Consider the following 15,933-nt stretch of genomic DNA (forward strand, 5'->3'; position numbering starts at 1 on the left):
TTTATCACACTCATCTCTTCAACTAAAATTTGCCACTTTTAATCTGAAAAAATTTTTTCAAAACATGATATAATTATAGATAAGGCATGCAAAAATACACCATTAACAAATGCTACAGGAACTATGTGATATCTTTGGTTTGTGAAAGTGTTATTTTAAAATGATGTCAGGGTCTGGTCTATATCAGAGTTCAGAAAATTATGGCCTGAAGGCCAAATCTGGCCCACCACTTGTGAGTATATTGGTTGCAATGGCAAAGCCATATGCTTAGTTGACGATGACAGAATAGCTGTGCTGAAAGAATGCAGCATCCATTGACATCATCAGATTAGTCACTTATCCTCGTTCACAGTAAAGCACTGGTTTAAAAGTTACAAAGTCTATTTTATCACAGCAGAATTTGCAGCCAAAGTTTGCTTAAGGGTGGTTCATTTGGTAGCAGAAAAAGGAAACCCATTCACTGATAGTGAGTCGATTAAATTTTATTTCATCGCAACAGCCAAGAGGTGTGTTCAGAAAAAATAAAATTGTTTTATATCATTAACCTTTCAGTAAGAACAGTTGCTTGAAGAGTTGACATTGGGAGCAATATCAATAGGCAATTAAAAAGATAGGACAAATGACTCTGAGTAGTTTCTCTTTGCTCTTCAGGGGACAGCAAATGTAACGAATACTGTCTAGTTGTTTACTAAAGAGCCAATACCAAGTTTGAAGCAATGAAAATTACCCTCCTGAATTGTCTACATGACACAACTACCTGTGAAAATATATTTTAAAAAGTAAAGAAACACTAATTCAGCATAATATGAAGTGGAATCTGCTCAGATGTATTATAACTGCTAGTGGTAAAAATACATGTGGAGCAAAAAAAATCCTACTTACACAAATGTATAAGACTTGTGAAACATAATATGTGTAAAGACTGGTTACTCATTGTATTATATATTAGCTGATATTTTGTGGAAAATAACTGAATTTATTGCAAGTTATTCAGCCAATGGTGCACTTCATTTGCTCTCGTGGACTTCACCATTGTTCTGTGAATTTTTGTCAGGCATAGAAGCTGCATGTCCTGACTTGCCCTAACACAAACAGTTTGAAACCTGAACAGTGGTTAAGGTTTATTGTGGTTTTTTTGAGCTCTGGATTAAAAGTAAAATTTTTATGAGTGAAAACGTCCTTCAGTCACCATTATTGAACACTAAAAGGCTTTGAAAATTACCATTCACTGCATGTTTGATAGTTTTTAATAAAATCAACATAAAATTAAAAGACAAAACAGAGCTTATATGTGAAACTTATTCTATAATAAAGTCATTACAATGACAATTACTGTTCTTTCAAATGTAAGTAATATCAAGCTTTTTTATACAATTTCCAGGATGTCAAAAGTCAAAACAAAGTGAGATCATTATTTTCACACAAATTTATAATGGGCATATTTTCTCATTTAAGTTCCAGTAGCATTATTTTACCTTGGCATAAATTCAAAGGACATTTCCATACTTTTAAGTTCATTTAACTACAGTTGAGGGATCCACATAACCTTACATTGCAGGTGATTAATCTGCTATATAATGATGTGCTAAAAACAAATATTGAGAGAAAAGTCTAACAGAATCCTGTAAATGCCTCCTGAATGATGAACATGCTCAATTATACTCATATGCTCATGGAGTACTATCAATATTTGGAAGTACTTATCAGTGTAAAAAGACATTTTCAAAGATGATATAGGTTATATCTCATCAGGGTCATCATTAACATATGAACCTTTGCAATTGATTTTGATGATAAAGAACACTAAATTTAAATGCTAATTAATTCAGAGACTTTCAGCCAAGATGGAGGCATAGGTAAACACACTTTGCCTCCTCACACAACCAAAACAAGGACAACAACAAATTTAAAAACAAAAAACAACCAGAACCGCCAGAAAGAACTTACATACAGTAAGTATGTGAGTCCAACAAGCAAGGAGTTAAAGAAGAAACATTCATTTAGACTGGTAAGAGGGGTGAAGACAGGCAGCCGGGGTGGAGAAGACACATGGCCAGGTGGTGGCTGGAGGGCAGCGTGGTCCCACATTTGTGTGTGGATAAACCAAGAGGAATGACTAGAGGGTGAGACAGACCATGAAACCCAGGATTCCAGTGCAGGAAAATAAAGCCTCAAAACCTCTGACTGTAAAAATCAGGGTTGTGGCAGCAGGAGAAACTCCTGCTTCCTAGGAGAGTTCGTTGGAGAGACTACAGGGTTTTAGAATGTACATAAACCTGCTCACCTGGGAATCAGCACCAGAAGGGCCCAATTTTCTCATAGGTAGTGGGAGAAGTGACTGAAAGCTGTCCAAAAGCTGAGCAAGTGGCACTGTTTCCTCTTGGGCCCCCTCCCCCACATACAGCACCATAACCCAGCAACAGGGGTTGCTCTGTCCTGGTAAATACCTAAGGCTCCACCCCTTACAATGTAACAGCTGCAGGGAGACAAAAAAAAAAAAAACATGACCCTGATGAAAGAACAGATCAAAGCTCCAAAAATAGAACTAAGTGGTGAAAAGATAGCCAACCAATCCGATGCAAAGTTCAAAACATTGGTAATTAGGATGCTCACAGAAATAGCTGAGTATGGATGCAAAGTAGAGGAGAAGTGAAGCCTATGCAAAGTGAAATGAAGAGAAATATACAAGAAACCAACAATGAAGGGAAAGAAACCAGGACTCAAATCAATGATTCGGACTAGAAGGAAGAAATAAACTTTCAACCAGAACAGAATGAAGAAACAAGAATTTGAAAAAATGAGGAGAGGCTTAAGAACCTCTGGGACAACTTTAAACATTTCAACCTCCAAATCATAGGGGTGCCAGAAGGAGAAGAGGAAGAAGTGGAAAACTTACTTGAAAAATATTAAAGAAGAATTTCCCCAATCTGGCAAAGGAAATAGATTCCAGGAAGTCCAGGAAGCTCAGAGAGTCCCAAAGAAGTTGGGAAGCACACACCAAGGCACATCATTATTACATTACCCAAGATTAAAGAGAAGGAGAGAATCTTAAAAGCAGCAAGAGGAAAGGAGACAGTTACCTGCAAAGGAGTTCCCATAAGGCTATCAGCTGATTTCTCAAAAGAAACCATACAGGGAAGAATGGGCTGGAAGGAAGTATTCAAAGTCATGAAAAGCAAAAAACCTACATCCAAGATTACCCTATCCAGCAAAGCTATCACTTAGAATGGAAGGACAGATAAAGTGCTTCCCAGATAAAGACAAGTTAAAGGAGTTCTTCATCACCAAGCCTTTACTATATGAAATATTAAAGGGACTTATCTAAGAAAAAGAAGATCTTTATGTGAACAGTAAAATGACAACAAACTCACAACTATCAACAACTGAACCTAAAACAAACAAACAAACAAAAAAAAACAAACTAAGCAAATAACTACAACAGAAACAGAATCACAGAAATGGAGATCACATGGAGGGTTATCAGTGGGAGGTGGAGAACGGAGAATGGAGGAAAGGGTACAGAGAATAAGTAGCATAAATAGTAGGTACAAAATAGACAGGAGGAGGTTAAGAATAATAGTATAGGAAGTGGAGAAGCCAAAGAACTTAAAGGTATGACCCATGGACATGAACTAAGGTGGGAGGAATGTGAGTGGGTGGGAGCGTGCAGGGCAGAGGGCAATAAAGGGAAGAAAATGGAACAACTGTAATAGCATAATAATAAAATACATTTTTAAAATAATAAATAAATACAGGGCTTGGCAGAAGTAACACCTGTGTGAGTGTGGTTGGTAGGGTAATAATGTGGGTGTAATAATTTGTAGTTTCAATTTGAACATTTCACCTAAAATATCATTGTGCTTGAGTGTGATATGCTTATGTTATAGAATTATATGCTTATGGTATTGTAATAAAAGATTTTGTAATAAAAAGGGGTGTTATTTGTGCCAGACCCTGTATAATGAGTTCTACCTTAGTTTAAAAAATGTTGATTAAGCAAAATCCGTTTTCAAATTTCTTTCTTTTCATTAGTAAATCTGTAATGCAAAAGTTATCGTTACATTTGAATATCCTCAATGAAAAATTGTGAAAATTTATTCTCTTTTGTTATATATACAATGAGACTTACATAATAGCAATTTTGCCTTTTGGACTGAAAAACTTAACATATTTTTACAATCTGGCCCTTCACAGAAAAAAATGTGTCACTTCTGTTTTAGATTCTTAAGTTGACCCATATCATATCAAATATCTGAAAATAATGGATAAAAATAGGTAAAGATTATTTTAGGATAATTTTATAGCAGTGAAAACCCTCATTTCAAACTATTAGTAAGTGTTTTGAGTTTAGATTGAAAGGGTGTTGAGGAACTTGGAGAAGTCAAGTTGAGCAAAAAGTGTCCACATAAAGAACAGTTGACTCTTCAATTACATAATCTCAATTTTCCAGTAAAACCAAAAAGTGTACATGATAAAGAGATCCATGGGCAGAACAAAATAGTCATTAGAACACCTGAAATCTGGGGTAATTTTGGTTAGAGTTGGGCCCAGGAATTCTGAGTGAGAGAGGATGGTCAAATGGAGGAGGCTGGGAGAAGACTCCCCAGAACTGATAGTTTCTTTACTCTTTCACGGCGAGAGGAGAGCTTGACATAACTTGGAATTCATTTCCATGGAGATTTGGATATGGAAGAGGAAGAGGTGATAGGAAAGCATTTGTATTCTTGCAAAATAAGAACGACTCACCAGAAAGGCAAATATTACTTATATTTGTATTAAGTATCTGTATAATTCTGTACAGATGCCAGCACATTCTGATCTATAAAAGCCACGGGTCCTCATCTGTAAACCCTGACAATGCTCTGTCTTCCATCTGGTCCACAAGGACAGCAAAGAGGTGCGTGCACGCACTTTCACCTTCTGGATGGCAGTGGTGGACCACAGGCTCACAGTGTCCCTGATGGGAGGCACAGCAAGAAAGGTCCAACTGAAAACTCACCCATCGGCCTGCACAGTGGTTCTGTGGAACAAGAGACATTTAGATGAGAAGAATTTCATTGCTAAAAGGGGTGGGTGCATGCATGTGTATGTTTGGTGCTTATTTTTAAATTACAGGAAAGTTCCCAGGAAGTTTTGGAGAATCATGTTCACATTCATTCTCTCTCTTTCTCTCCTTTCCCTTCCCCCACCCCCTGCTGCCCTTCCTCTTCCCCCCTCTCTCTGTCATGTAAATGGCTACAACTAAGTAAACAATATTGGAAAGGTAACAAATGCCCTCCCAAAGTTCCTTCTGGAGCTAAATTAGTAGGGGTACGAGGTGAGTCATTCAGATAATTTCTTGATGTGAAAAACCTCAGCTTCAAGAAATTCCGATATTAATGTCACCTGTGTAGTCCCACATAGGACAAGTCAAGGACTTGATGTGCTCCAGGAAGTCAATTTCAAATTGGAGGTGAACAGAACAATGTGAACATTCTACTTTTCTTTTTTTCTGATCCCTCTTTAATTTAAAGAGCTAAAACACAGGGAACATCTAAGTAAGAGTGCCCGTGACCTTCCTGCCTTATTAAGGGCTGTCTCACCCTGGGACTCCGCTCTCCCACTAAAAAGCCCGGCCCCTACCTTTCATCCCTAATAACAGTGCTACTTTAATCACTTCTTCTTGTTAAAGAATGCTAACCGCAACCTTTTCCCTCCCACCAGAGACCCCTAATTCTAACTTTTCACCTTTAATGAAGGTGCACCACCTTTTCAAAATAGCCATCATGTAGCACACAGCGCAGAAGGACTGCTCCGTGTCATGAGCAGCCCCAAGGGACCTCCATCTCCATGATCTCTGCTGCTTCCTGACAGGTCACTGGTGCTAAGTAAAATGTTGTAATACTCAGGACGCCTTTATTCAGCAGGCTTCCTTCCAGTGATCACTTCCAGATGTGAGGGAATTTTGAAAGTCTGTGGCCCTCAACACATCATTAGGTCCTTCCAACATTTCCAAACATTTGTAATCACCAGCACACTAATAATTTGTCTCTATTTTGACATTCAACCACAGGTATTTCAGAGAATTAAGGAATGTGGATAAGAAGACTTCACAAATAACTTCCTATTTTGAGGCAGAAAAAGAAATCGAAGAGTGTTCACGTACCCTAGAATTATCTTTATTTTATACCTTGACCATTTGACACACTCCCCGCCTTTCACACACACACACACACAGGCACACTCACACCAGTAACCTATTGATGCATGCTAGTGTTTTCAGTCCTAATTTTTTAGGGGGCGGTTATTGTTAGCAATTGCCCAGGCCAAGCTTCTCACCCCACTGCGTAAGGAAAGTATTTTTGTCATGCTAATCTCTGATCCAGGCTTAATCCCATAAAATCTTAGAGATATATCAATGTAATAAAAAATGAGCTAGTTTTCAGATATTTTTTTAAGATTTTATTTATTTATTCATCATTAGAGGGAAAGGAGAGAGGGAGAGAAACATCAATGTATGGTTGCCTTTCGTGCATCCCCTGCTGGGAACTGGCCTGCAGGGAACCTGCCTGCAACCCAGGCATGTGCCCTGACTGGGAATCGAACAGAGATCCTCTGGTTCGCAGGCCTGTGCTCAATCCACTGAGCTACACCAGCCAGGGCCTAGTTTTCAGATATTTTAAATTTCTACTTCCTGCCTCCACATCCCACCAAAAAAAAAAACAAAAGAAGAAAGTCCTTTGTTTGAAATTGCATTTGTTTCAGGACTGTGTGTCAGGGAAAAAGTATCCGAGTAACTAATTTAATTGTTGAGTTCCTAGTTCATGGAACAGAGAAGACTGTAATGTATTCCAAACTGTCTAGGGGAAGACAATATTTTTCATTCAGGTCTACCTCTATGTTTACTATATTACATGACATCTAGAAAGTGTTGGAAGGTATGAAAAAGAGCATCTAAAAATACAACCTCACACTATAAAGACTGGCTGAGGAAATTGTCCCCAGTTAGACGGGTGCCTTGCCAAAGCCTTAGGCTCTTCTGCCCTGGGCACCAACTCCAGCCTTTATTAAAGGTACCTGCTGCTCGAGGTCATGCCTCATTTGTCTTCACATTGTAGGAAATTCCAAATGCAAAGTCCATAACGTATAAAGGGGTTTCAATGAGGGTCCGTCTAGGGAATGGGTGAGGAAGAGGAAAGTAATGTCCTTTATCTTTCCCGACCTTACGTCTGGTAACAATTTAAGTTCTGAGATGCTTACAGGCACGTTTTCACAGACTACACGCTGCAAAAAAGCTTTCAGTGTACACTTACCAGAAATAAAACAAAACTTAACAGAGATTCTTAAATGCGAGCTCGGATGTGGGTTTATCTGTTAGAAACACCATTCCATTCTTGCCTTCACCTATGCCGGGGCCACTCTGACCCAGGCCCAACTTTTAAGCCAGAGGATGGAAAAAATTCTTTGCAAAGATTGTAAATTATAAACATTGGAAACAGAGGCCATGGATTTGATACACTCCATCTGTAAAGCAGCATTTAAAGGCAAGCAGAACACCATTCACAGCTGATTTGGTTTACCTTAGAACACAGTTTACATTCTCCTAGGTAGACTGAAATAATGTTAAACTGAATACAATGATATCTCGAATTTTGACATGTTAAAATACTTTTTACGAATTTTTAAAAAATCATGCTGACCGTCTTTACTATTAAAGTTTATAATTCCACCATGGCTTCCAAAAGACTTTGCATATGCGAAGATCTAGGAGACAGGAACCAGAAGGAGCGGGGAAGATATAATTCACTGGGACCTGCTTGTTTTAAACCATGTGCAGCTCTGGCCACCCCACTGTTTCTCCTTCCACTGAGTATCAGCCAAACGCACCCGTATACAGAGAGATGGGGACAGGTTTCTGAGTGCACCATGAAAAGTTTTCTGAGTATAGAGTTTCAAGTTTCACTCTTCCTTCTCCTTCCTCCCTCCCTCCCTAAGAGCTTTCTTTTCATATTCGCAGGGAAAAGTATTCTTGCAGTGAAATGACCAGTTCACCACTGAAAGTCTCCTGCCCTAAGCAAACCAGTGAAGCCAGTCACCCTAGCTTCCTTACATGGGTGTCTTGTTCCCCTCCTTTCCTAAGGTTTTCCCATTTACCTACCAGAGGGGTGTGGTGCTTTAGAAACGGCCACTCTGCTGTCAACCTATGCCACGTCCCATGAGACTTCATGGCAGGGTTTCTCTCATCTTACCCAGGAACGGAGCCTCAGCAAGGACAGCTGGTCAGGCTGCAGGGAAGGTACAGAGCCAGGTGCACACTTTCGATTTCTAATGGGCAGGGAAGGGATTGCAGAGACCTTGCTAGCAGGGAAGGCGGGTTGTGCTCTCTGCCTCCAGAGATTCTCTAGGGTTGCTTGGTCCCGAAAGGTTCTCAGCGCTCCCAGGTGCCATTTTTCACTTGCTCCTATGTAGGTTCCCAGGGGAATGGACCGCCAAAAATTATCCTTGTTTTTGAATCCTAAGTTTACCCTCCAGGGTAAAAATAATGCCTTACAATGAGTAAATGGCAACCAGGTGAAACCCAGAAAAATAAAGTCGAAATGTGGCTATAAAGGCTCATATTCTGAAAATTCGCTATAGCATTTGTGTACGTGTGTAGGGATATAGGTGTATGTGTATAAGATGTAGAGAGAGGGAGTAGGAGGGAGAGAGGGAAAACGGTCAGGATAGCGTGGGAAGCACTAATTTTAAAACTTGCTCTAGTGATTTCCTCCTTCTCAATCCACAAAAGGCAGTGGTCAGAGCTGACATAAATGAGTACTTTCTGGTTAAACGTGGACTAAATGGACTTGTCACTATATACAGAGTCATCGGAGAGAAGGCAGTTGTAGCCTGCAAGATAAAATATCCCAAGTAGCCCCAAAAAGATCCTCAGACTAAGGATTTTTCTTCCATTTTTTGGTGGGAACTAGAGCACTACCTTCAGGAGACTGTTACAATGGATTTTTCCAAAGATCGAACCAGGAAGGACGCTGAAACTCCTGGACACACGGACACATTCCTCTTTCTTCCCCAACCTACAGTCTGGGGACTTGTCTTCCTCCCTGTGTTGAGACTTGATGAAACTTGTTATTTTTATTCAACTCAGGTCTTGAACAAAAAATAGATTGCTCTGCATCCAGGCCAGAAAACTCTCTCCTAAGAATTTACGAGCTACCTATTGAGTTTTAAGGAGGTTTCAGATAGAATGGTCGCAAGCCAGGATTTGCTAACACATCCCAAATTGAGGCCTGTAAAAGAAAAATAAAAAAAACTATCAGTGCCTTTTGAACGTCTAATGGGTATTGTGAATAGTGGAGGAGCTCATCCATTGGGAGATCATTTCCAAGAATAGTCTAAGTCTGCTAATTGGAAGAAATAATGACCCGGCACTGAAACCTACCTCACCTTCCTAACGGAGGCTTTTCTGCATGGTTTATTCTGTCATCAGGTGCCGCCATGAGAAGCCAAAGGCACATTGTCCTTCATTTATACTTGCCCTTAAGTGGTAGAATTCACCCAGGACTCTGCGATGGACATGGCAGAATAAAAGTTCTCTTCAGAACAGCTCCACAAAGCACAGAGGCAAGAGCCTGCCTTCCTCAGCGGGGACATGTTCGGGCGTGTGCTCACAGGACCTTGGCTTCATGCATAGGAGAGCAGCCCGAAACAAGGTGGCCGTCAGCAAAGGCAGCACGGGGCTTCCTTCACACGCTGCTCCGCACATCCACACGCGTGCTGGCTGTGAAAGCTATCTCACCCAGCACACTTGACCTATCAGCTTTCAAAGATGGATGTCAGGGACGTGACTCTGTGGGTATTTCAAGGTTCAATGCCTCTTGGATGATCCCCGGTGAAAGTAGCATACATTGCTTCTGCAATAACAAGCCTATCTTGTGAGGAGTAAACCAACTCGCCTTCATCCCAAACGTGTCCTTTTGGAGGGCCCTCTCAGATAATCCCCATCGCGTCTCTCGCCAGTCTATCCACATGGAGAGTGCCCTCACCGAGATGCTTCGACCTGTGGTCAAGCTATAACCTTTTCCTTCTGTCCTGAATGACCCAGGCGGTGCCCTGTGGGTGCCTTTTCCTCCAATAGCATCAGCCTTTCTGTTATAATCCCTGTTTCCAAGTTCTAAGACTGCTAATGCTGCACATTCTCGTAGATGATTTATTAGTCTCTTTAGGAAGGTATATTTCTGCAAGGATCATGTCATTTGCAAGACATATGGCAGAAGGAAGCTTTGGTTAAGGGATGGTGAACTAAATTGCATCAGGGTTTGCCTTGGCAAGGACACCAGATGGATGCCTTTATGATGAAGTGGGTCTCCTCCAGTCTTTTCTTTTACAAAGGTCTCCAACAGGTGTTTCCTCTAAGGCATATCTGTTTTCCATAACATCAGAATGAAAAAAGAAATGAATGAAGAATGAAGAAAGCTGTCTGTGACAGCTTGTGTACATAGATCATACTTTTATTATGATAGAAAAGAAGTGTATAGTGAATGATTTGCTGTTCCAAGTCAAGTTAAAATGTGCTTGGGAGAAGATTATCTTCCATTTGCCAAAGGGGCATTTAATTTTCAGATTAAAGACTCTTCATTCATTACAGATAGGGTGGGGGGGTGGGGGATGGATAAGTGGGGAAAAATCTAAAAAAAGTGACCAGAAGAAAAGTTGCAGAAGTTGTTGTAGATCTGAGTGCTGAGGACAGTGTGCAGAAAGCCACCTCCTTAAAGGTGACTTGGGACATTTTAGCAACATCTGAAAGTCTCTAGGAAACTATACCTGGAGAGAAAAGAAGGTTGTATGAATGAGTAGCATAATCAGTCCTTCAAATTCTGATATGAATCGAAATCAGACTTGCCCCAGGTGTATTGCCTTCAACAAGCTTGGCCTAAAGCCATCACCGTGATCCTGTCCAGTACCACTAAGAGAGCCTGTGTGGCTCTTAGGATTCTAGGCTGGGGCTCAGGACCCAGGGATATTTAAACCACCAAAATACATGTTAATTTAAATAAACAAGGTAACCCACTGTGGCCAAACTGACCTTCAGGCTTACATTAGAATATCTCTTGGCTAAGGAAATGATTAGAACTAAGTTTATAAGTAGGTCTTAAAAGGAGAGGAAAATGAGGATTGTATGGGGGTCTCGGCTGATCTCACCAGCAATTAGTCCCCCTGCTGCTCTACACCCTTTCCCGTGCCCCGTCTTCCCACCCCAGCCTCTGCCTCTGGGTCTTTACCTCCTTACTGTAGGTCTGACATTTCAATCTCAGTTCAAGTAAGTTCTTCTGTCTGAAAACATATAACTTGAGATAGCAATTTAGAAACGAACCTGCTTAAAAGAGAAAAAATATGTATCATTAGATTGGGGTCTGAGAATTTGGGCCAGGTGGTGAGTAACAAGCTATATTAATTCACAAGAAAAACCCTTAACCCTTCAGCACAGAAAGCAGTAGGTGGTATCGTTCCCAGTATGGATAGTGAAATCTCACAGGAGAATGCTGACATAAGCTATTGATTACCGGGGCTGAACCTATATTGTGAGACAGTTTAGTGGGTCCCAAAATGGGTTTCAAGGGATAGTAATAGATTATTTAAAATGAGTAAATAAGTAAGCACATAAAGAAAAAAATAAGTAAGTACATAAATAAAAGTGAAAGCTTTGTGGTGAAATAAGCGTGTGAAACACTGGATTATACAAATTTTATACCACTTTATTTTTCTAAGGCTTTTCAGAACCTTGCAAAATTTTCTCAAAATTTATTGGACTACAGAAAACAATTTATTAGAGCTTCTCCAGTTACTGGTGTTCTATGGAACATGTTTTTTAGAAAAGGTATCTGTGTTCAGATAAGATGGATTTGTGGTATGGATCACGGAATCTCAGGGGCTTAGCACAACAGATGTGTATTTCTTGTTTGTGGTACATGTCCAACAGCAGTCAAGGTCAAGGAGGCCAGGGCATTCTCCTCCACATAGTCACTCTTGTACTCAGGCCGGTCATCTCTACAGCAGGTGAAGAGAGAGCCTAAACGAGAGCACGGGGGGCTTTCACAATGTCAGTCATCACTTCTCACGTTTCATTGGCCAAATCAAGTCATGTGGCCCCACCCAACTGCACGTATGTTAAGGAAGGAAAGAATTGGATATTGTGAGCCCCAGTAAACTCAGCCTCAGCATTATATTCAATGCCAGCTTTACAGTTTCTTAGCTCTTTGACTCTTACCCGTAAAATTAGTGGTATTCTTTAAAGTCTCTGGCAGAGACAGAAGTGCTCACAAACATTTCAATTCCTTCCCACGCCCCTTAACCCCTTAGAGTTAGAAGAAGCCATGTGACTGGTTCTGGCCAGCAATACACATGCCACTTTGGCCCAAGATACTTAAAGCCCAGGCTCGACTCTCCAGTTTTTTCCCCTTCCCTCGCCTTAATGACTGAGGAGGAGAATAGGTCCTTTTGAACCCTAAACTTTCTGTGATTTTAAGAGTTGCCTTTATTCGCTAACAAGCACATGTGCATTCCTTAGGATGTGTGTGATTTTTCAAAAAATTGTGAGATTGTCTGAGTCCTTTTTGGTGATTGAATACATTACATGATAACCAACCATGCCTAGCTGCAACTCAGTGTGATCACGTGGAGGGTTTTGCCAAGATTTAGATCAAGATGAAAGCAGAGTCTAGTCAAACGCAGGTCAGTTATGGAAGCTTTAAATAATGCAAAATGCATTTAACCAGTAAGGATGCTTCAACAGAGGCCCATGGGAAACACATGGAAAGGAGAAGGGAGGAAAACAGGCTAAAGAGAGATGCTACCCAGAACTTACCTCACAGCCCTTAAAATTGCACATTCAGGTACGCAAAACTACTCTCATGATTTCCCCCCAAATAATAATATCACCATGATGGTAGCAAAATCAGGAGGAGAAATAACTACCTTCAAAGTGAAGGTAGTTATCATCAAAGCACAGATGTTAAGAACACGCACAGGCCTGTGCACACACACACAATCCTTGTGGCTTTTGCCCAGATTTAGTGTATCTTCAGCTCTGATATAGTCTGGACACCCAGCTCCTGGTGTTCTTCAGACACAAATCTTTGATCTGGAGTCTCAGACCTGAGGTTACTCTACTTGAGTTATTCTCCAGTTTGCGCTCCGAGCTTTCATGAATTTTCACATCCTGGCTTTGTTACACTGGAGCCCCAGACGTGCTCAAGCTAACTCTCCATTCTTCCTGCTTAGGACTTTTCTCTACGAAGATTCTGAGTGTCTTGATAGCAGCGGCATGTTTCACTGGTGCAAAGCAACCCATTTGGAAAAGGTGATTCTGGTAAGTGGTCGTGCACCGGATCTCAACTAAAATTAAACTTCTCTTAGTCATAAGTACCTGCCATTTCTCTTTGTAAACTATGAATTTCGAAGGAAAAACACACATCTAACCAACTAGATGAATGGTTTACAGGGTAGTAGATGTGACATTGGACAAAGACTATGTGGATAAAATACTGGGATTTAAAACAGTTAGATCAGAGGCTTCAACTACTTCTTCCCCACCTTTGACAGTTTGGCTGAGTCCATTGTGCAGAATAATGTTCCCCTGAAAATTCGCTGCTTTGCTTATAATAAGTCTAATTTAAATACACCAGGGAAACTCAATTTTCAAGAACTCTGCAGTCTTTCCTTTTTGAAAAAGTATCCATAATAAACACTATCTTAATCTATTGGTTTTAAAGTCTGAATTTTCAATTGCAGTTGTTCTTAAAGCTGACTATAAGTTTATACTTAACATATTAGTCAAGAATGTATCTCCTAGATGTTTGTCCCCTACAACTTGGATGAATCCTTTTAGATATTAGAATCCTGACCCTGTCTCCACCCTCTGAAGATAACAAACTCAGCTCAATGAAATGCCAGCGACTAAGATGTTAAAAGCCTTGTATATTAATCCAGGCTCTGAAGCTTGTTTCCTGGATCCCCATCAGTCCTCATTTTCCAGAGTGAGGAACTCAGATACAATCTCAGTGGTTTGCCTTGCAAGCAGCAGTTAGTACATTTAACCAATAAAAGTGATTGCTTGCATATTGTATGAACCTTATATAATTTTTTCATCTATGACTAATTAACAATTATGTATTTGTTCTTGCTTTTCTAGAAACTAGTTTAGTTCACTTTTATGTTACACATACATACAAAATCCATGTGCCTGTGTCCTGACAGAATACATTTCAATTTTTGTAAAAGCATGATCAATCATTGGATGAGAAGCACGAAATTGTCCGAGCTGTCACATCAACTAGCCTATTAGGGTTGCTAAAACCCACCAATTCGGCCATTGTATCTTATTTTAAACTCAGCAAAATAAACCTCCACTGAGCAGGCAGTCAGACGTGTTTTTCAGTGGGACAGAAATCTTTAGAAATGTTGGGAAGTTGGCTGCAGATGGAGGCATCCAAGAGACCAAGAAATGGAAAGAGACGCTGTTTTATGAGACCCTATTTATTAAGCACACAGACAGGTTTCTATGGCCGCTATCTTCCTGTGGCACTTGACGTGGAATGTAGGTCAGAACACCAGCTGCGTCTTTTGATAAGTGCAGAAAGGCGTCTAGTTTAAGAAATTATAAGAGTTTTGGAACTTGCGACCCTAGAGGAGAAATGTCCAGATTGCATTTGAAATAGGTTTTGTTTACAGCAGGGTCAAGTGGAAGTGGTCACTTTAAGTTACTTGGAACAAATAGTGCAACCTTCCCTTCCCCCCAAAACCACCATCTTTCTCAGTTGGGAGATAGCTTTGTGCCGCAGTTTCTTGGAAAAATTGCCTCTCTGGTTGTGCCCATTGGTGCACTCTGCCCTGTAACTTGTTGCTAATTGTTTTCCTCGGAAGAGCAATTGTTGGACTTTAGGCACATTGTATTAAATACTGTTGGAGGCTTCGTTATTCAAGTTAAAATAATTGTATTAGCTAGAGATGATTATTTAGGAGATGTGGTTAAGATTCATATCACTCTCTAGGAAGGCTTTCCAGACAAGTAAGTAGCTTTATTTCCCCTCACAGGGCGAGTCCCTTTGGAGAGCATTTCCTCGTATATGCTAATTTGATAGACTGGCATTGTTGAGCTCTCAAATGTTGCTGTTTATCCTGTTAGATTTCATCAGCCCATTTTCACAGGAGCTTGTTGTTTCACCCAACTAACGACTGGCACGAGGGAGAAGGGTACATCTCTTTGAAACATTCTGAGTCTTCATGTGCTTAGGAAAGTAAAACACACAAAATACGTGGCATGCTTTTAAATACTTTGATTTGTTGCCTGCCATCTTCCAAGAGTTCCCCGCTGAACATCTAGGGATTCTGTAAGAATCCAATTTGATTAACAGTTAATGAGTTGAACACTGTAGTTTCCATGTCTTATTTAGCTTTCCCAACAGAATTAACTTCTATGTATGTTTAACCCATTTAGACTCAACATCAGGGAGATTGACTACCTTGGTCATACTCGCACAACTAACAGCAAAGCCAGAATACAAAGCCACGTTCAGGACTTGCTCAGCTCCATCTCGGCCCCATAGAGGAAACCGTGGCTCATTGCTTTAAAGAAATTGTACAAAGATCTGAAATAAGTTTCCTTCAGGAACACTGTTACTTTTTGAAAAAGTTACACTTATCATTTCAAAAAGTCTCTATGAATGTGGGGAACACCTAATCTAAATCTTTATCGTGTGTATTATTTTGTTTCAAATTAGAGCTATAAAAGAGATGTTACAGTTGACAATGCTAAAAATAGTATGGGACATATTCAAATATTTGGGATCAAATGGAATTTTCAATTTCTTTCCTGCACTTTCCACGAAGAATAATTTTTTTTCAATTTTAGAGAGTCTGTTGAAACAGCTTGGCCTTTGTAAAAGCATGATCGATCAT

The 15,933-nt window shown here is 40.2% G+C and overlaps 1 protein-coding gene across 1 annotated transcript in view; it reads left to right on the top strand.

Moving 5' to 3' along the window:
• KCNU1 (potassium calcium-activated channel subfamily U member 1) overlaps positions 1–15,933 on the top strand; it is a 127,942-nt gene that overhangs the window by 85,706 nt on the left and 26,303 nt on the right. Inside the window, 1 exon segment of the mRNA XM_037055092.1 lies at positions 13,258–13,345. Coding sequence (XP_036910987.1) covers positions 13,258–13,345 — 88 coding nt within the window.

Source organism: Sturnira hondurensis, unplaced genomic scaffold, assembly GCF_014824575.4.
Source record: "Sturnira hondurensis isolate 20B ecotype Veracruz unplaced genomic scaffold, ASM1482457v3 Scaffold0008640, whole genome shotgun sequence".
In the NCBI taxonomy this organism is placed as follows: Eukaryota; Metazoa; Chordata; class Mammalia; order Chiroptera; family Phyllostomidae; genus Sturnira; species Sturnira hondurensis.